General features: G+C 55.6%; 1 protein-coding gene across 1 annotated transcript in view; it reads right to left on the reverse strand.

The window, feature by feature from the left end:
- The window catches only part of RUNX3 (RUNX family transcription factor 3), a 66,203-nt gene that overhangs the window by 11,765 nt on the left and 34,428 nt on the right, over positions 1-20,010 (reverse strand). The window contains exons 2-4 of the mRNA XM_040229633.1: positions 19,567-19,841; positions 17,482-17,638; positions 7,961-8,065 (exon numbers count right to left, since the gene is read on the reverse strand). Coding sequence (XP_040085567.1) covers positions 7,961-8,065; positions 17,482-17,638; positions 19,567-19,841 — 537 coding nt within the window. The remainder of the gene's footprint in view (positions 1-7,960; positions 8,066-17,481; positions 17,639-19,566; positions 19,842-20,010) is intronic.

The following is a 20,010-nucleotide window of genomic DNA, read 5'->3' on the forward strand; positions in this document are numbered from 1 at the left end:
TCACGCCAAGGAAGGCAGGATTATCGTCTCCATGTGGAGACCGGGACACTGAGGCCAGGACGGTGAGTCCTGTCTGGGACACAAAACCAGGCCAGAAGAGTCAGTGTCGGCACCCAGACCCCTGATCCCAAGTCCAGTGTTCCTTCTCTGGATACTTCCCTTTCGTCCCCATTGTACAGATGGGGCCACTGAGGCTTCAAGATGAACCCTATGCTAAGCAACTGGTCTGGGATATACAGCAGGTAATGTGGTCCCGGTGCACACACTCCAACCACATGCTACCCTACTTTCGCGAAGGGCAGACTTCCTCAAGGGGAGTTTTCACAGCACGTGGGGGAACCGCTTCCGTGTTGCTGTGGAACCCCTGAGTCAAGGCCTGGGCGGGGCGAAGGGGAGCCCAGGCGGCTCTATGGGGCCAGGGCGCCAGAGAGTCTCAGAGCCAAGGGCCCCAGCCTTCACACTGGGAGCAGAACGGAACTCCCTGTGCCTGAGGAAAGAAGATGAGCCTTCAGAATAGACCTCTTTCATTCTGCCGCCCACAGTGAGAGCTGGGGGTGGGGAGCCCTGGCCCAGTTCACCGGGTCACCAGGGGCCCTTTCACGCTGGGACTCAGTTTCCCTTCTGTACATACTGCTCCCCGAGGCCCCTCCAGCTTCGAAAGTCCCTGACTTTAGACTCCAAGACCTAGCCACTGGCGAGGAAGCAGCCCCAGAAGGAAGGGAGGCAGGGGCTGCTGGCTCGGGGCCCCTCCGTCTGCTCCTTCTGCGGCTGTTCACAGGGTTTCTCCAGTATTCTCTGCCTCGCACACTTCAGGGCAGCGGCTCAGGTACAGCCCGTCAGCAGTCTTCCTGTCCTTTGGGGCTCAGTCCAAGAGCCCCCTACCCCCTCTCGGAAGCCCCCTTCTCCCAGCACGGAGCCCACAGCTCCTCTGCAAGGCCAGGAGCAGTAGCTAGCAGCAGTGCAAAGGAAGACGGCGGCTGAGCTTACTGAGCCCCTTCTGCACTGCAGGGTCTCAGCAGCTGCCACACTCTTGCCTTGTTTCACCTGCATCATCCCCATGGCGGCAGGGGCGGGGGGGTGCGGGGAGAGAGGTGTCCACCACTGTCCTTAGTACACAGGTGAAGAAACTGAGGCTCAGTGACATGCTCGAGGTCACAGAGAAGCACCTGGCCACCTTGCCTTCCTGGAGCCCATCCTACAGGGCCTGGGTTTGCAAAGTCGGCGGGGGATCCAAACGGTTGGCTGTTAGGGCCCAGCCTAGGCCCAGGGCCTGGAGGATGGGCCCGGGAAAAGGCAGATGAGAGGGTCTCAGTGGACCCCAGCAGGAGCCCCACCCCACTCTGAAGCCGGGTCCAACCTTCTAAACTCACACCCTGCTCTAAACCCCCAAGTCCCTCTCCTCCCTCTGGACCTCGGTTTCCACACCCGTTGAGTGGTTATCATACTGTCTAAGCCCTGGGCTAAGGCTGAGCCAGAGGACGGGCCCCCAAGTGTTTCTGAACAGAGGGAGGATGGGACGCTGGGGGAGGGCACCCCCCTTGCCGTCTGGACCTGGCGGCCCGACTCCCTGCAAGCAGCTGGGCTCAACTCACTGAGGGCCCCTCCGATGTCATCTTGATCAAGGCTCCGACCTCGTGTGTGAGCCTCCAGAGCCCAGCGACCTGGGGCCTGTCCCGGGCAGCCCTCACCCACTGGTGACTGGGGCAGGTCACTCTCTCTTCTGGGCCTCCAGTGTGTCATCTGTGAAACGGAGCTCACACTCTTAACTCCTGAGGGTGCAGACAGGCCGGGGAGAATGAAACACCCAGCCTGGCCTTGGCCCTCAGGATTCACAGCTCCTCTTCAATGATCTAGTCAGTGGTCGGGGGGAAGTGTTGGGGGCAGGTCTGTGGATGTAGCCTCACAGGTGTGCGAGAAGGATCAGAGTTGGGGGACGAACACTGGATCCCGGCAGGACGGGTGACTCACCCGGGGGTCACAGCGGCAGAAGCCTGAGGACCACGGCTGGGTTCCAGCAGGGGGCGGAGGGGCCTCCCTTCTCTCTACTCCCAGGCATCGTTCGTCCCTGGGCCAGCACTGGGCCCTCAGGGACTGCCAGGAAACTGGTGCTTCCAGGGGGAAACCCGGGGGCCATCAGGGCCATCCCCCTGCCTTCACCCTGGCCCAACACAAGCTCCCCGAGACGAGTGTGGCAACCACGTGAGCAGACGTTTTTGATGGGCCACACACTGTGCTAGGCGGGCCACACGTATCATCTCCAAGGGCCATGATGATCCTTTGGGAGGCTGCTACCATCACACCCATTTTCCACATGGGAAAGTGGAGGCAAGTGGCAAAGGGCAAACCCGGAAGGGTGAGCAGGGTGCATGGAGCTCAGCTGCTAAGGTCTTGGCTTCCCGAGACCTCTGAGAAAGAGGACAGCTGGGCTCCTTGGCAGCGAGGCTGGACTGGCAGGAGGCCAGCTCTGTGTCCTGCCCTGGAGGGGGCGAGAAGGGCAGCAGGCCAACCGGAGCCGGGAGCCAGGAGCAGCAGTGCTGGGTGGGGCCGCGGGAGAGGCGCGGTCTGCGGGCGACAATGTGGGCCCCAGCCATGGGGCCCTTCTGCCATCTGAAGCCTCTTGGCCACCTCCTCAGCTACCCGGCCCGGGCCTGGTGCGGCCACAGCTCAGACACAGCGGCCACTGTCTGCCCGGCCTCGCGGGTGGGGCACCCGGGCCCAAGGCCCGCTCTGTGGCCTGTCAGGAGATTTACACCCGGCTCTTAACAGCCGCGCAGCATCGCAGGCGGGTGCTGGGCCCGGGGTGGTCCGCTGTGAATCGGCCCCCTGTGAGCAGATGAAAGCCGGTCGGCGGCTGGGCAGAGAAGCGGGCGGGCGGGCGAGGGGCCAGCGGGTCCCTCCTGGGGCCACAACTGGGGCTTCCAACGGCCTGGGCCTGATTAGGGGGTAGCCCCGGAGGTCTGAGGTTAACCCCTTCCCGCCTGCTGGGTGCACTCCCTGGGGGTGGGTGGGTGGGAACTGGGAGCCGGGACCCTGATCAGGGGGGAGCACAGGAGTCTGAGGTTAACCCCTTCCTGCCTGCCGGGTGCACTCCCTGGGGGTGGGCATCCTGGGCACCCCTCCAGTGCCCACATCTGGAATGGAGGCTGGAACTGTGGCGACCTGAGGTTGGTGGCCGGCTCAGGGTCACTTTGGCCTGCCCATGCTGTCTCCAGCTCCCAGCCGCCCCCATGGCTGTCTGCTCACCTCCTTCAGGCCTCTGCTCCAACATCACCTCTTCAGGAGGTGACATGTCCCTGTGGGTCCCAGCCCTGCTCGCTCCACCCCTCCCCCAGCTTCGGTTTTCTCCGCCAGACTTCTCACTACCAGAAATCTAACTCGCTAAATCGTTTGTTTTACCTCGTTTATCCATTCAACAACTATCTACTGAACACCGGCAACGCGCTCACGTCTGTGTTCCAGGGTCTACACCAATGTCTGGCAAAGCAAAAGACCACCCACGCCCCTGGGGTGGCGGGGCACAAACAGTAATCAAGGAAGATGAAAAATAGCTGAAATAAATGAGTGAGCTATATAGCATCTTAGAAGGTGACAAGTAAAACGAAAGCCAGGAAGTTTAGGGGAACGGGGATGTCTGTGTGTCCAGGGGTGTCAGGAGAGGCATGCCCAGGTAGAGGGAACAGCAGGGCAAAGGCCAAGAGGCCAGAGCGTGAAGCTGCCTACTTCAACGACGAGTCAGCAGGGCAGAGCAGCCAGAGTAGGGTAAGCGAAGAGGAAGGTGGAGGAGAGGAGGGTGGAGGGGGCCGAGTCACACATCAGATCCGGGCTTCACGGCCGTGGCAATAGCAGCGTGACTTTCCACCTCTCCCCACCCCCGAGTGTGTCAGACCCGGGAGGGCAGGAACCTGGTCTGTTTGCTCAGTGCGGCCTCCTCAGTTTCTAGAACAACGGTTGGGCCCCAGGAAAGTAGTATTTGTTGTAATCATCCCATGTATATTTTGGGGAAGAGAAGACCCGACTACCGCCCCCAGCCCCAGGCAAGATGGGCCGGTGCCTCAGTGAGGAACCTGTGCCCCACCCTCCCAAGTGTGTGTTAGTTGCTCAGTCGTGTCCAGTGCTTTGCAACCCCACGGACTGTAGCCCGCCAAGCTCCTCTGTCCTTGGGATTTCCCAGGCAAGATTACTGGAGTGGGTAGCCATTTCCTTCTCCAGCGGTCTTCCTGATCCAGGGATTGAACCCGGGTCTCCTGCATTGCAGGCAGATTCTTTATGGCCTGAACCACCAAGGATGCCCTCCCAAGTACAACGCCCCTGAGCCTGGGAGACGGGGCGAGTGGCTCCCGAACTGGGGTCCAGCCCAGGCCCGCTCAAGCACGACCCCGCCCGCCACCATCTTTCAGGATCCTGCTCCACCTGCTTCGTGACCAGCCCCTGGTGACTCTGAGGGACACCAGCCCTGAGAACCTCGGAAACCAGGGCCACACAGGCAGGAAGCCACCAAGCCATCCTTCAAACCCAGCCGGCCATCTGGCTGCAGACTGGGCACGCTCTGCAGGGCAGCAGAGGGGAACGACCCAGCCACAGAACCCACAGCCAGGTCTCAGGGAGCTGCAAGGCGCCCGCTCCCTGGCTCCTGGGACCAGCCTCGACTCCCGTTTCTCCCCACAGAAGGCTCAGCCCTCACATGGGGTTTGGGGGTGGTGGTGCGGTCCCAAAGCAGGAGAAAAGCCCAGAAGGAAAACCCAGCGAACATCCATCAGGAGAGTCTTGAGGGCCAGTCAGTGACAGACTCATGGAACACTCACAGCTCCCCACAGCACCAGCTAGTGCCGTCCCTGCCTAACAGATGAGCACACTGGGCTTGGAAGCCCCTTCCACGCAGCCCCAGCTTCCCTGAGCCCCAGGCTGGAGCCCCAAGGGTGTACCGAAGCTCACCCTGGGGCAAGCGGCTTTGTCTGCCAGCCTGTCTCCTCCTGGGGTAGTCGAGGATCAGTTAAGAGACTCTGGGGGACTTCTCTGGCAGTCCAGTGGTTAAGACACTTCCACTGCAGGGGGGCACAGGTTTGATTCCTAGTCTGGGAACTGAGATCAGACGTGACACACAGTGCGGCGCCCCCCACCAAAAAGAGAGAGACTCTGCAAAGGCACCCCGGGAATGCTCGCTGACCAAATGCAGCTGAGCCGGCCTCTGACCACTTACAGGTGGGGAAATGGAAGCCGAGAAAGGAGGCAGCAGTGTCCAAAGGTGGCAGAGTGCAGGCCAGGTTGGGGCTGGAACCAGGGGTGCTGGGGAGACCTTCCCTGAGGGCCGGGCGGAGGGGAGGAGACCAGGAGGGCCACCTCCCACATCCGCCCTTTTCTATAAATGAGCTTCTGCTAAGATCAGAGGGTGGCAGAGGATAAGACGGTTGGATGGCATCACCAACTCAATGGACATGAGTCTGAGCAAATTCCTGGAGACAGTGAAGGACAGGGAAGCCTGGCGTGTGCTGCAATCCATGGCGTTACGAAGAGTTGGATATAACTTAGCGTCTGAACAACAACCAAGATTTTGTTTCAAGAAACTGCTTTAAAACCACTGATCTGGCCCACACTGACTTGCTTCTGACTCCAGGGTCTTTCAGAACCCAGTTTCGTTCCCTTCCTCTTGCTGTCTCCAACCATGCTATCCCTGCCCCAACCAGCTCACCCCAGGAAGGGGCTGCCTCAGGCGTGGGAGACCTAGAGAGAGACGAGCACACAAGGACTCGACTTGGGGGCTCTCAAGGGCAGAGAGCTGAGCCCCCTCCCTCATCCAGCGGCCTTAGTCGGGGAGGGTAGGCAGCTCGGGGCGGGGCAGGGCTGAACACAGAGGGTCCAGGCATTGGACCCTTCTGGAATCTGAGGGATCCAGGCATTGGCTGGGTCCTGGGAGCCTTCCCACCAAGCTCCAAGTCCCCTGCCTGCCTGCCTCTATGCATGGAAGCTCGGTGCTTTATGGAGTGGCTCCTCAGTGCTTAGTATCATGCTGAGGCCAACTGTGGCTCCCATTCATCCTGATTCAGCCCCTGGAGACTTACAGTAAAATAGCACCTCCTTCATCAGAAACTCAACACCTCTATTACTATGACCTGGGTTTCTCAGCAGCCACGTTGCTGCTGACCAAGAAAGGTTCAACCATCGACCAATGGTGGTGGTGGTGGGAGTATGGGGAAGCCAGACAACAAGGATTAACAGAGCACCAGGGATCCAGAGACTCACAAGGACCCTCCCTCTGCTACAGCCAGATACTATCCACATGCCATCACTGGCCAGCAGGCTGGGAGGTATCATCCCATTTCCTGGAGGAGGCAGCCGAGGTGCAGAGAGGTCAAGGAGTGCCCCAAGGTCCCCTGGCCAGGCGAGCCGGGTCAGAATCTGCTCTCTGTACCATGCACCTGTGGCTCACAAGGGCTTCCCAGCTATCACCGCCTTGAGACTCTTGGGGTCACTGACCTGGTTCACAGATGACAAAACCGAGACCAAAAAGGGAGACAAGACTTCTCTTGAGTCACAAAGCCCAACGTCACAGTCGTGGGCCCATCCACACCTAATCCCTGCAGGAAGGAACCCGCAGGAATTTGGCCAGGGCAGGTGCCAGCTAGGAGGTGACTCACTGATGACCATAATCAGGAGCCTGGGTGGAGGGGGTTAGAGGAGGTGGCCTTGAGAAGCCTGCAGGGAAACACTTCCAGAGCTGGAAAACCCAGCTCTGAGCCCTTTCCCCGTGGCCAGGTGCTGGTGTGGGCTGGACAGATCGGGGGGGTGGGAGGCCAGGCCTGATTCCCCCAGAGGGAAAGTGGCCCAGGGCCAGGCCTGGGTGGTCCTCACTGATGTTGCCCTTGCACAGCCATAGCCCCTTCCCAGCCTCCTTCCTCAGGCCCACCCAGGCCTGGAATTGGAACTGAAAGCTATTTCTGGGAAGACAGGGCACCTCCCTACAATCTAAGACAGTGTGAGGCCCTGGCCAGGTTCTCAACATCCCCAGGGCTGTATCCCTCCTTCTGGGAACCCAGTGACCCTCTGGTTCAGAATCCCATGAGACAGGAAATGTGAGAGGGTTTTCTCAACCGTAAAGGGCCACAGCGGCAGAGAGAAGGACATGGCGACTCTCAATACACTGATCATGCCACAAGTCGGGGCCAGTCCACAGAGGAGCTCTGCTCTGCGCGCAGGAAGCAACAATCCAGAGACGACCGGCTGCATCTTTGTTTCATTCATTCATTCCCTCATTCATTCAGGAAACACCGGTCTCTGGCCCACAGTGGCAGCTGCCCCTCCGGTTTCCCTAATCTGAATCTGAAACTCTGGGTCATCCAGCAGGCAGAAGCAACGAAACAGAAACCCTCTTTGATGCTAAAATGCATGGGTGCCCTGCTCCCTGCAGAGAATACGTGCTCAGTAAACATCTGCGGAATCAGATCTGCATTCCTGATCTCAAGAGGTGGGTCCTGGGGTCAGAGTGCCTGGGCTCTGTGAGACTTAAATCACACACTGAGATTCAAAGGAAGGGTTTCCAAGGAGGGGATGTGGCCTCGCACCCCGAGTAGCACCTGCTTCCCGCACTCCCTCCCTCCCACACTGGCAGAGGAAGCTGGGGTGGAGTCAAGCCAACCGGGCCCCATCTCCACCCCCCCCCCCACACACCGCCATCTCTGCAGTCTTTTCCATCCTTTCCATAGTCCCGCGTCGCCCCCTCACGGGCAGTCAACCCTGGGGGTGGCAGGGTGGGGGTCACGCTGACTGCATCACCTCCCCTTTGCAGCCTGGCTTCCTACAGCCCCAGGCTAAGCATTAGCACATAGTGCAGGGAGGCCGGGTGCAGAGTTGAGCAGCAGGACTGCATCCTCCAGGGCTCCAGGGATTCATTGCCATATGCCTGACCCTGGTGACTCCACTGGGGTCTCCTCCCCAACCCAGTTGGCTCAGTGGCTTTTGCACTTACGTCTAGGCTCCCGGGGTCCATCCACGGTCACTTTGATGGCACGATGGTAGGTGGCCACTTGTGTGGGGTTGGTGAACACGGTGATGGTCAGTGTGAAACTTTTACCTGGGGGGCGGAAATAAAGGCAGGAGGTTGGCACCAGGAAGCTATTCACAACAGCCTGAAGCCCTCCTCTTCCAGAAGGGCTGGGCCTCTCTCCTGTGACCTCGGGGCAGAAGAGAGGACTCTGGGTGAACTTCAAGCTGCTGGGCTTGGCATTCAAGGCCCCCTGGAGGCCTGGTACCCATTTGATCACATTCCCCTTACCCTGCGTTCTGGCCACCCTGGCTTATTTATTCCCTGTTTTTCGGCCTTTGTGCTATTCCCCAGAGACTCTCAGGATTTTGGGGTGGGGAGCTAGGATAGGTACATGTTTTTTCCTGAAAATAATTCGTAACCTTTAGAGAAACTTTTGAGAATACAGAAAATATAAAAAAAGAAGAAGAAATCACCCACAGTTCCACTAGCTAGAGAGAAACACTATTAACATTTGAATGTTCTCTCCTGCAACCCTTTTCGGGGGAGTGTATGTTTTTACACAGTTGTAAAAATGACAATAAATATTTCCGTACCTTTTTTTCCTGTTCACTTAACATCACATCATGAGCACTTACATCATTAAAAATTCTTCATAAACTTCATTTTTAATGGCTGCAAAATATTTCCACTCATGGAAGCCTCATCTTTTATTTATCCGTCCCCTTATCTTGGGTATTTATGCTGCTGCTCATTTCTTATTGGCGTGTGCAACTGGGGCTGGAAAAAGCACTGATTTGGGAGCTACAGACATTTCATTTGTAGACACAACTGTTATTTCCAGAACTCTGTTCTATTTTTAGATAGACATTTGGCCCCAAATTCTCCATTCAAAATTCCTGAGGAGGGGAAGAAAAAAACTAAAAATCATGATTTTTTTGTTACCATTTAAAATAAAAGGAAAATGACCTTCTGTTTATAAAAATCTTTGTCTACCCCTCTGCTTATTTCCTTAGACTTCCTTTTCACTTTTCAGTTTCATGCATTGGAGAAGGACATGGCAACCCACTCCAATGTTCTTGCCTAGAGAATCCCAGGGACGGGGGAGCCTGGTGGGCGGCCGTCTATGGGGTCGCACAGAGTCGGGCACGACTGAAGCGACGCAGCAGCAGCAGCAACAGCAGCAGACTCCAGGCAGCGGTGAGTGATTTCATCTCATCAGAGGGCTGAGATGGATTCAGGGGCACTGATCTCTCCAGTGAGATGACTCTCCAGAGAGAAGCATGGTCATCGGTGTGGGGCCAAGTCTACTGTGATGTGGTCAGCATCTTCAGGACCAAGTCTATCAAGGTGGAAGATCTCTGAAACGCTCTTAACTTCAACACCTTTGTTCTATTATCAGTGAGACCGAAACGTTTTATGTTTATCATCTGTCCTCATCCAACACAAATGACTGCTTCACGGTCTTCCCGAGTTTTAAGGTTTTAATGCCTTAAACACACACACAACCCCCCCACTCTCTAGCAAGCTCCTTAACACTCTCCTTGTCCTGTTTGTGGCAATCGGTCTCCCCCTTCACTGGCCCTTACGTTTCGCTTTCTGACTCCGAGCTGATTTGCATTTTCACTTCTGCCTCTTGATTTGCGGCTGCTCCTGTCTTTTCATGTTTGGGGAGGTTTCCCCGTGGAGCAAGCAGATAAAGGGTGCCTTCGATCAGTATCATCCTCTCTGCCTCCTACGTTGCCTTTTGATTGTTCTAGGGATTTACCGGTTGGCCTGGTAGAAGGTAAAGGTTTTTCCTCAAAGGGCAACCTGATTTTCCCAGCACCTTTTCTGAAGTTGGAGTCTCCCTTCCTGCCCTGCTCTCCATTATCATCAAAGTCTCCACGATATATGAGGTTGGGGGCTGGGGGGGTGCGTGAGGATCGCTGATCCCCAAGTCACACTGGCCTCCTTCTGCTCTGCCTCTGAGCGCCCCTACCTCCGGTCCCCAGTTATGGGCCTGGGGACTCCCCGAGGGCAGGGGCTGATGGCTCTGTGCACCTGCGTTCCCCCAGGGCTGTCCTCGTACTCTCAACACCCACCGAGGACAGGCAGACCCAATTCCATATTCCCACTTCACAGGTGGGAGACAAAAGTTTGAGGGGTGTGTGTTGGGGGGAGGGACCAATAGCCAGCTTAGCATGGCTGGCACTTGATCCACTGATGGGACTGAAAATTCCAGCCCCAGAAACAGGACAACCCAGCGCAAAAGAAAACAGCCATAAAAAGGAACAAAACTGTGATATTTGCAGAGACATGGATGGACCTAGAGACTGTCACACGGACCGAAGTAAGTCAGAAAGAGAAAAACAAATAGCGTATATTAGCACATACATGTGAAACCTAGAAAAATGATCCAGGTGAACCTATTTGCAAAGCAGACACAGAGACACAGACAAAGAGAACAAGTGTATGGACGCCACAGGGGAAGAGTGGGTGGGATAAACTGGGAGACTGTGACTGGCATGTCTACACCACTACGCACAAAACAGAGAACAGAATAAGGAGAACCTACTGTATAGACAGGGAACTCTACCCAATGCTCTGCAGTGACCTAAATGGAAAGGAAATCCAAAAAAAAGAGAGGGGACATATGTACCCATGCAGCTGCCTCCCTGTGCTCTACGGCAGAAACTAGCACAGCACTGTAAAGCGGCGGTGCGCGCCAGTCGCTCAGTCACGTCTGACTCTGCGACGCCGTGGACTGCAGCCCACCAGGCGCCCCGTCCAAGGGATCTGTCAGGCAAGGGTCCCGGGGTGGGTGGCCATTCTCTTCTCCAGGGGATCTTCCCCACCCAGGGATCGAACCCGGGTCTCCTGCATTGCAGGCAGGTTCTTTACTGTCTGAGTCACCAGTTCAGTTGAGTCGCTCAGTCCTGTCCGGCTCTTTGCGACTCCACGAATGACAACCAGGGAAGCCCCTAAAAGCAAAGATACTCAGATAAAAAAAAAAAAAAGAAAACCAGTCAGGCTGCTTGGGCCACACCACCAACAGGGGCTTCTGAGCCTGGGGTAGAGAGAGAGAGAGAGAGAGAGAGTGTGTGAGAGACAGAGAGTGTGTGTGTGTGTGAGAGAGAGAGAGAGAAAGAGAGAGAGAGAGAGAGTGTGTGTGAGAGACAGAGAGTGTGTGTGTGTGTGAGAGAGAGAGAGAGAGAGAGAGAGTGTGTGAGTGAGTGAGTGAGTGTGTGTGTGTGTGTGTGTGTGTGTGTGTGTGTGTGAGGGAGGGAGCAGAGGAAGGGTAGCCGTTTAAATTGAGGTGTGACTTGAACTGGGGCAGAGAGGGGCCTCTCTGGAGGAACTTTCCAGAACTGGCGGCTGGAGGCAGGGATGGAAATGCACCTGAGTCTGACCTGGCGTCTGGGCCAGAGAAACCAGCCTGGCCCCTCACAGACCACAGGGGCACTTTCCATGGCTTCTGGAAACAGGGCATGCAGAAAGTCTCTTGGCCTCAGGCTCTCCGCCCATCCCCTCCCAGGGACCCTTCTGCCCCATTACTGCTTCCTCTCATTCTGAGGTGTTCCCTGTTGGACCCTCTCTCCAACCAGTCAGGCACTCTCCAGAGGTCCCTGGGCTTCTGACCCTTCCATCGCCTCCCTGGTACCAGGGTGGTTTAGGTGGCCAGCCTAGAGCCGATGGGCTGCGGGGTCCCTGCACTCGCCAGATCACTGGAGCCCTCTGTTTTTAACCTCCCTTCCTTCAGGTGTCACTGAACAGTCACCTTCCCAGGGAGGCCCTCCAGGGTCACTTCATGTAGAGGAGACATTTTTATCCTGGCATGCCTCTTAGAATCGAGCAGGCCTGAGAAGTGTGATAGAAAAAAAAGAAAAGGACCACGTCTGTGTCTTCCCAAGCCTCCACCTGAAATGTATCATCTCTCTGAAGGATGAACGCAGGCAACAAACCACAGAGGCGTGACAGCAGTCTCCGTGACCTTGTCGCCCACAGACGTCACAGATATTAACATATCACGTTACAGACAGTGCAGATTTCTTTAAATATCTTTTGTGCTCGTCACAACTTCAAAGTCACAGTCATCATCAAACCCATTGCTAGATCTTGCTATTTAACACGCTAACTAGACAGCATATTTATCACATTAAAAAAAATGTTTTGCTAACTATGTTTTAATATAATTGGCTTTCATCACCATCCTTTGCATTTTATTTCATTTTTTTATGGTCTACTTTCTAAAAAATTTATTTTTAATTAGAGGATAATTGCTTTGCAATATTGTATAAATGTCTGCCATACATCAACATGAATCAGCCGTAGGTATACATATGTCCCCTCCTTCTTGAACTTCCCTCCCACCTCCCGCTTCATCTCACCCCTCTAGGTTGAAAAACACTATTCTGAGACTGTTAAAGGGGTTCCTGGAGCGATGAAAGGTTAAGAAGCTCACTCTGAAGCATCATAGACCTTCCCACTTCCACTTGCTAGGCTTGAATTTCCTCCTAAGGCTTATTACTGCCAATAATCCATCTACTTGTTTATTTTGTCTCCCTCTACTAGATGAGATGGTTGAAAGGCATCATCAACTCAATGGACATGAGTGTGAGCAAACTCTGGGAGACAGTGAAGGACAGGGAGGCCTGGCGTGCTGCAGTCCATGGGGTCGCAAAGAGCCAGACACGACTAAGCGACTGAACGGCAACTAGATGATACGCTCTGTGGGGGCCAGAATATCTCTCTTCTTCATTGCTCTGTCCCCAGCCCCTAGGACAGCATCTGGCACATAGCACGTGCCCAGTGAATGTTTGTGAAATGAAAGGGCAGAGGTTACTGCTCCCATTTTACAGATGAGAAAACTGAGGCTCACAGCAGGGCAAAGAGTTGGACAGGTCATCAAGCAGAACCCGGAAAGGTTAGCACTTACTGGAGCCTGCCCCGCCACAACGACCCTAAGCATCTACTCCTTGGGTGTGAGAAACTCCACCCCCCTAGGCAGCAAGCCACAGGCCAGCCCTGAGGTCACCAGCCCACCTCAACAGCTTCCTCCCAGTTTCCAGGCCTGACACCACCCTTCCCAGGTACCCACAGAGAGGAGGGAGGGAGGAAGGAGGAGGGGAGGAGCTGAGACCTGGGAGCAGGAGTGGGAGGGGTCAGGTGTCAGGTGCCACAGGAGGCTGCGCCCCCCGACCCCCGCGAGCCAGAGGTGGGGGAAGCCAGCTCCCAGAGCGCCCCTCGCCTCTCTCTGTGCCTGGCAGCAAACCCATCCAGCCGTCTCTTAAGGGCAGGAAGCCGAGAGGACTTTGTGCAGGAATCCCAGGCTCACTTGCACATCAAGGTGTAACTCCTGGACTGGGGGCAGGTGGACCTGGAAGTGGGGGGCGGAGTCCTAGCCTGGAAATTGCTGCATCGTGGGGCTGAGACCAGCCCCCAGACTTCGCCAGAGGACCCAGGCTTTGGCTGCTGAATGCAGCAGCACGTGGTGAGGTCTGGCAGTGTGGTCCTGGGCGAGTCTCTGTCCCTCTAGGCCTGGGTTCCTGTGGAACAAGTCCCCGCCCCCGGGGCTTCATGGACAGGGGGAGGACTCATCTCTGGGGGCCTCTGGATTTGTTCAGGATCGACCAAGAAGCCATCTACTTCTCTCCCACCAGTGGTCCCCCTAAGCCTGTGTCCGCGATCACATTCCAAATTTCTCGCCACACACTGAGGTTTCTTTTTAACCAGTTCATGACGGTTCAGTTCTTTTCATCTTCACCTAGTGGCCCCCTCCTCAGTTCAATTCAGTTCAGTCGGTCAGTCTTGTCTGACTCTCTGCAACCCCAGGGACTGCAGCACTCCAGGCCTCCCTGTCCATCACCAACTCCCGAAGTTTACTCAGACTTAGGTCCATTGAGTCAGTGATGCCATCCAACTACCTCATCCTCTGTTGTCCCCTTCTCCTTCTACCTTCAATTTTTTCTAGCATCAGGGTCTTTTCCAATGAGTCAACTCTTCACATGAGGTGGCCAAAGTATTGGAGTTTCAGCTTCAGCATCAGTTCTTCCAATGAATATTCAGGACTCATCTCCTTTAGGATGGACTGGTTGGATCTCCTTGCAGTCCCAGGGACTCTCAAGAGTCTTCTCCAACACCACAGTTCAAAAGCATCAATTCTTCGGTGCTCAGCTTTCTTTATAGTCCAACTCTCACATCCATACATGACTACTGGAAAAACCGCAGCTTTGACTAGGGGCCATTTTGGGAGTTTATGGTGCGTGGTCCTCAAGAGGTGGGATGTGGTGGGTAGGGGAGATAAAAACGTTGAGCACTGCACAAGGCAATGGATTATTCGTTCTTTCCGTGTGAAAACCAGCTTATAGAGAGTCTGAGCCATGAGCCTAACTCAGTTTGACATAAAACAGAAGTTTTTGTACTCTTTTAACATCTATTGAATTTTCCAGGAGAGAAGATAGTTCTTAATTGTTTCAAAAAAATTTTGCTCAGAGTTTTGCCAAAGATTTCTCACAGCTTCAGCAAATCGTGTCCCTGGCGACGGTGCCACATTCAGACTGAGTCACGTGCACCTGGCCTGTAGGGTTGGGGTCACAGGGCTTCCGCTGGAGGTGCAAACATCCATCTACCCCACAGTGTCTGTCGGCTCCAACATTTACATATTCAAACAGATACATCGTGAGAAGTTACTTTTCCTTTTTCTCTCCATTAGAGTTATGGAATTCTATCGATTTTGAGAATGCACGTAGGTGGACAGGTTATGACGATATCATGCACATTTCAATCGTAGGATGGTAGAGGACCTGTTGCAAAAATCTTCTGTGAGAAGGGGTGCTGCGTCTGGCAGGGCGGGGACGTCAGCCCTAATCACTGCAGGAGAATGACTTGGTTTCCTTCCCTTTCTTCTCTTGGTTTACACTTTCTGGTTTATCATGAGAGCTCTGTGGTAGTTCTGTGTATATGTCTTGCACGGAAATCTCTTTCTTAGAATTAAGGCAGGATCAAGGGATAAAAAGCAAGGAGATGAACAGAAGTTTCCATCTGGCTTAAGTTCTGGCAGAAGTCAGAGAGCCAGGGAAAGGCTTGGAGTCCCAAACCCCAGGCTGTCCTGATTCCTAATTGGCCCAAACTGTCTGTGTCAACCACCGATGTGTTCCTGGGAGGGAATTTCCCAATGGGCAGGCTGGGTACAGCAGAGGTGTGGCTGCATGCCACAGGACCCCTGTGTCTTCCTTCCTCACTGCCAGCCGCCTCCACTTCTCCCACTCAACAATTCACATCTTCTGGTTTTCCCCCACCCCCGCCCAAACCACACCATAATCAGAGAATCACTGACTGTCACCACTCAAAGGGACTTCAAAGGTCTCCTCCAGTCCCAGGCACTTGAAGTAACACAGTCTCTAACCTGTATCCCGTTCTCAGCAGGTGCCAACCGATACACTAGTACCAGTTTCCTTAATGCTCAAAGAAATCCCACAAGGGAGGTACGAGTATTGCCCCATTTTACAGATGAGGAAACAACAGAGACACACAGAGGTTAGTAAGCCATTTGCCCAGTGTCATCCAGCGAGTCACCAGCAGAGCTGGGACTGGATCCGGGTTGGCTGGTCACAGAGCCCAGGCTGTCTGATGAGCCTCCAAGGTCTGAAAGGCTCATCGAGTTCCAAGGGCATCAGAACACCCCTTCAGGCCTCTTCTGCCTCCTAGGACCACTGAGACTGGAGAGAAAATGGAGTTTGTAAACTCCACCTCCTGCACCTCCCAGAGCCAGGATCCCAGCCTCCCTCCCCAGTGCCTGCTCCAAGAGCCCATGGCTGAATGATACTTTGGAAACCTAGCTCCCTCTCTGTGGGCCTTGCGGGGTGGGTGCAGGTCTGTGGGTATAAATACTACCAAGAAATCACTTTCAGTGGCAGGGACGGCCAGGTGAGACCTCAGGAACACAAAGAATAACCAACTTGTCACTTTCCAGGAGAGGGAGTAGGGGGAACCACCCTGATGCTTCGCTGAGCTCCCAGCATTGACCGTCCCTTCTGCTGCAGCTCCAGGGGGCCTCCACTGCCACTGGTGGACCCGGCCACCGCCCGAGATCCAACCGCATCCAACCGCATCCCAGCGAGCCCCCCGCCGACCAGTGGCTCGACTCTCCACTTGGGGCTGGGGCCGGGATTAAGTTGCAAAAGGCTTGAGAGATTGGGAATGACAAAGGGGGCTTGGAGACTAATTAGGAGCAGCAATGAAAGCTTAATTCATAAAAGCAAACATTTTCCATCCATCAACCTGCAACCAGTTAAGGGCAACGTTTGAAAGAAATCTGTGCGTGGGGAAGGGAGCCAACAGGAACAGGAAATGTTTGAAAGAATGTAAACTATTTCAGTTTCATAAAAAAGTAACAAGTAAACAGTTATTACATGCAAATAATGCCCTGGTTTTAATTAATGCTGAAAAGTCAAAATATGTTTGACATTTGTATGTATACATTGAATGGCTGGAGAGGAAAAAATGGTGCCCAGATGCCCGTTTCCGAGCTGGGCTGGTGGCTCAGAGGGAACTAAAACCTTAAGAACGTCTTGTTTATTGGTGATGAAAAGTACAATTCTGCCTCAGCCTCTGTGGAGACTGGAAGCAGAGGGAACCTAGCTAGCTTTCTTAACAAGCTGGAGGGGTCGGCTGGTTGCCTGGAAAGGACACTCCCCGCTTTTAGCTTTTCGGCAGCCTGGTCTTAAAGGGCCAGCAAGCCCTTAAGTCTCCATTTCGCCTGGCCGGGGTTCTAGGATTTCTCAATCCAGAAGTGATGATGCGGTTTCAGGTCCCAGCCGCCTCCCACTCAATAGCCCCTGGCGGCAGCCACAGCGGCGTCTGGTCCTGCCTTCCCTCATAATGCCCCAGGAAGGTCAGATAGGCAGGGTGGCACACCAGCCTTGTTTCTAGAGTGGGAGATGGCAGCCTTCAAGCTCTGCTTTCCAGCACCCAGCATCCTGCACTGCATTTTTTTTTTCTTTTCTAAACCACCTTAAGGTTCAAAGGGGCTGGCGAAACTGTGGCTTCGGGAGACCACAGTTGGGGAGAGGCAGCCTCAAAGTGTGGGGGAGAATCCACCCCAGTGGAGAGAGTGGTTGGGGTGTTCGGGGCCCCAAAGACCAAGGATTTGTCTAAACCAGCTTCTAAGTAAGGCGCCGCGCCGTAAAGACCCACGAGGCCCCATTTTGAGCTTGTTGGTCCACGATCTCCCAGCATCTTTTGTGAGGCTGAGGTGCTTAATCGGGAAAGAGGGGAGACACGGAAGGTTTCACAAGTTAGTAAACCCCAGAAATGGGAAGAAAATTGTGTCTTTTCTGGCCAAGGACCCTAACTTTCTCCATGTCCTCAAAAGAGTCTGAAACACCTTAAGGGGTTCCAAACTGCTGTCTTGGACGGAGCTGGGCCTGGAGGCCTGCTTCAGGGGCTTCTGCCAGAACCCCAAACCTCGTTCTCAGCTTACTTCCCTGCGCCTCTGCCATCGCCAAAGTCGCCCTTCCGCTCACCTCGCCCACTGCGGCCCACGAAGCGGAGGTCGTTGAACCTGGCCACCTGGTTCTTCATGACGGCCGAGGCGTTGCGCAGCTCAGCGGAGTAGTTCTCATCGTTGCCCGCCATCACCGTCACCACCGTTCCATCTGGCACGTCCCCCAGCGCCACCACCTGAGGGCATGGGGGCAGCGGGACAGCTTAGGCAGGTAAGGGAGGCCAGCAAAAGAAGGGGAGGGGCAGGGTCAGCAGCTCCCCTACACGGCCCAGGCGCAATGCGGATTTTTCAAATGCGGGGGTGGAGAAGAGGCTTAAAAACAATAGACACTTGCGCCCCCACCCCCAATACCATAAAAATCGAAAGGCAAAAATCTCTACTTTCCACACCCAAATTCTACATCAACTGGTTAAGTCACGTCCTGAAGAATTGATCCTTTCAATGCAATGAAACCTAAGTGAAAGCGGGGAATGAACACAGCCACTATGTCCTGGGGTGCAGTTCCTCTCTTCCCTTCGGCTTGAGCAAAAGAGGAATCAACACGCTCCTGGCAACCGAGTCTCTGAGTGAAAATATTATCAACAACAATAACGGGACTGCTCCCCCACATTCAATGAATGCAACAGCCCTTTGGGGTATGAAATGGGGCCCTGAAATGCGGCCCAGGCCCAGTTTATCTGCCTCTGCAGAGCCTGAATTCGTTATGCAGGGAAAATGCAAAACGCAAAACAAACTGCTGTTTTGAGAGGGGCTGCCCAGAACCCCCCTTTAAAATGAGAGAGGGGCTTCTGATAGCAGGATGCACCTGCTGGGGAATCGCAAAATGCAGGTGGCGATGCCCCCTAGTACAGTTTTCCCCACCCCAGCCCCAAGGAGCGTGGAGAGGCAGATGCCTTTTGCAAAGGAAATCAGACTGCAAAGGCAGTCACAGCCATTTAAACGTGGCCACCGCGTGCAGGGACTAGGGATCCAGATGGTAAAAATTTCAAGGAGAAAATGTTTGGGGTCTGATTAAAAAGGCCAGATTTCCTGTCAACATCCTGTCTTCTTTTAATTTCAAAGATTCCTTTTAAGCTCCAAGTGACAGTAAAACCTCCGTTCTGAGGATTAAAGTCACACGGGCCTCCCCCTCCCCCTCCTCCCCGGGAGATTTTCCCCACTGGTATTTTAAGATGTCACCCGGGAGACCTCAAAGAGCCACTCATCCCTTTTTCCAATTTGGAGTCATCTTAATGGGACCGACGACGGCCTGGGCTTCCAGGAGCCGCTGTTTGCAGCCACCTCGGGCACCCGCCACCCCCAGCCGATGGCCCTTCCTGCGTTGCCCTTTCTCACGGCAGCTGTGAGAGGTTTAGGGGAAAACCAAGGCGTTTTCGTTTCATCTCGCTGCCCCCTTAAAAAAAAATGAAAATGAAACAGTCGCCTACTCCCCAGCGAAGAGATAAAAGCTCCTCGGGATGGCTACCAGGGGCTGCCAGGGGTGGGAGTGCACCCCCCGCCCCAATCTCGGTCTGACATTCGGGATCCCGGCCAGCAATCGTTTAGGGTTCAGGGCCCCCCATCCCGGCCTGGAGCCTCCCGGTGTAAAATTTCAGAAGCCAGGGTTTGACGGTGTGAGCAGGAAGTGTTTTCTGAGAGCCGTGCAGGAGGAGGGGTGCGGGCAGGGGAGGGTAGGCCCTCTCCCACCCTCCGCACCCCGCCTCCGGGGTCCTCGCCCGAGTCCCAGGGCTCCTCTCTGCCCCGCTCGCTGCCCGCAGGGCTGTATCCGAGGGATCCGGTTGGGGAAGAGCGAAACCCCATCCGCCCGTTTCCGCATCAACGGTCTCTCTGCAGGGGCCCTCTTCTCCACCACCCCAAGACCGAAGGTGGCAAGGCCCTTAAAAAGTCACCCGTGCCGGGTGCATTCTAGAGTGTACGCCCAAGTCCCCGGGTGGAGCGCGCAAAAGCTCCGGGGGACCCGGCGGCCCGGCTCTCACCGCGGGGGTCCCTCGGGCGCCTCCCTTCCCCTCCCTTTTCCGGGGCTTTGGCTCCTGCAGCGGAGACGCCCGGAGCCGCCTGGCCGGTGTCCTCCCGCCCGGGGGTGGGGGGCCTCCCCCGCACTCACCTTGAAGGCGACGGGCAGCGTCTTGTTGCAACGCCAGTGCGAGGGCAGTACGGAGCAGAGGAAGTTGGGGCTGTCTGTGCGCACGAGCTCGCCCGCGTGGTCCGCCAGCACGTCCACCATCGAGCGCACCTCGGGTCGGGCGCGCCCGCCGGGGCCCACGGCCGCCTGCGCGGTCAGCGCGCCGCTGTTCTCGCCCATCTTGCCGCCGCCGCCGCCGCCGCCGCCGCAGGGGAAGGCCGTGGAGGGAGGTGTGAAGCGGCGGCTGGTGCTCGGGTCTACAGGAATACGCATAACAGCGGCCGTCAGGGCGCCGGGCGGGCGGCGGCGGCGGCTCGGCTCCCCCGGGGGCGGCCGGCGCGGGCGCCTCTCCGCCGCCGCCGCTGCTGCTGCTGCCGCTGCGAGAAGCGGGAAAGCAGAAGCGGCGGGGCTGGGGCCTCAGGGCGC

The sequence above is a fragment of the Oryx dammah genome, unplaced genomic scaffold (genome assembly GCF_014754425.2).
Source record: "Oryx dammah isolate SB20612 unplaced genomic scaffold, SCBI_Odam_1.1 HiC_scaffold_27, whole genome shotgun sequence".
NCBI classification, from domain to species: domain Eukaryota; kingdom Metazoa; phylum Chordata; class Mammalia; order Artiodactyla; family Bovidae; genus Oryx; species Oryx dammah.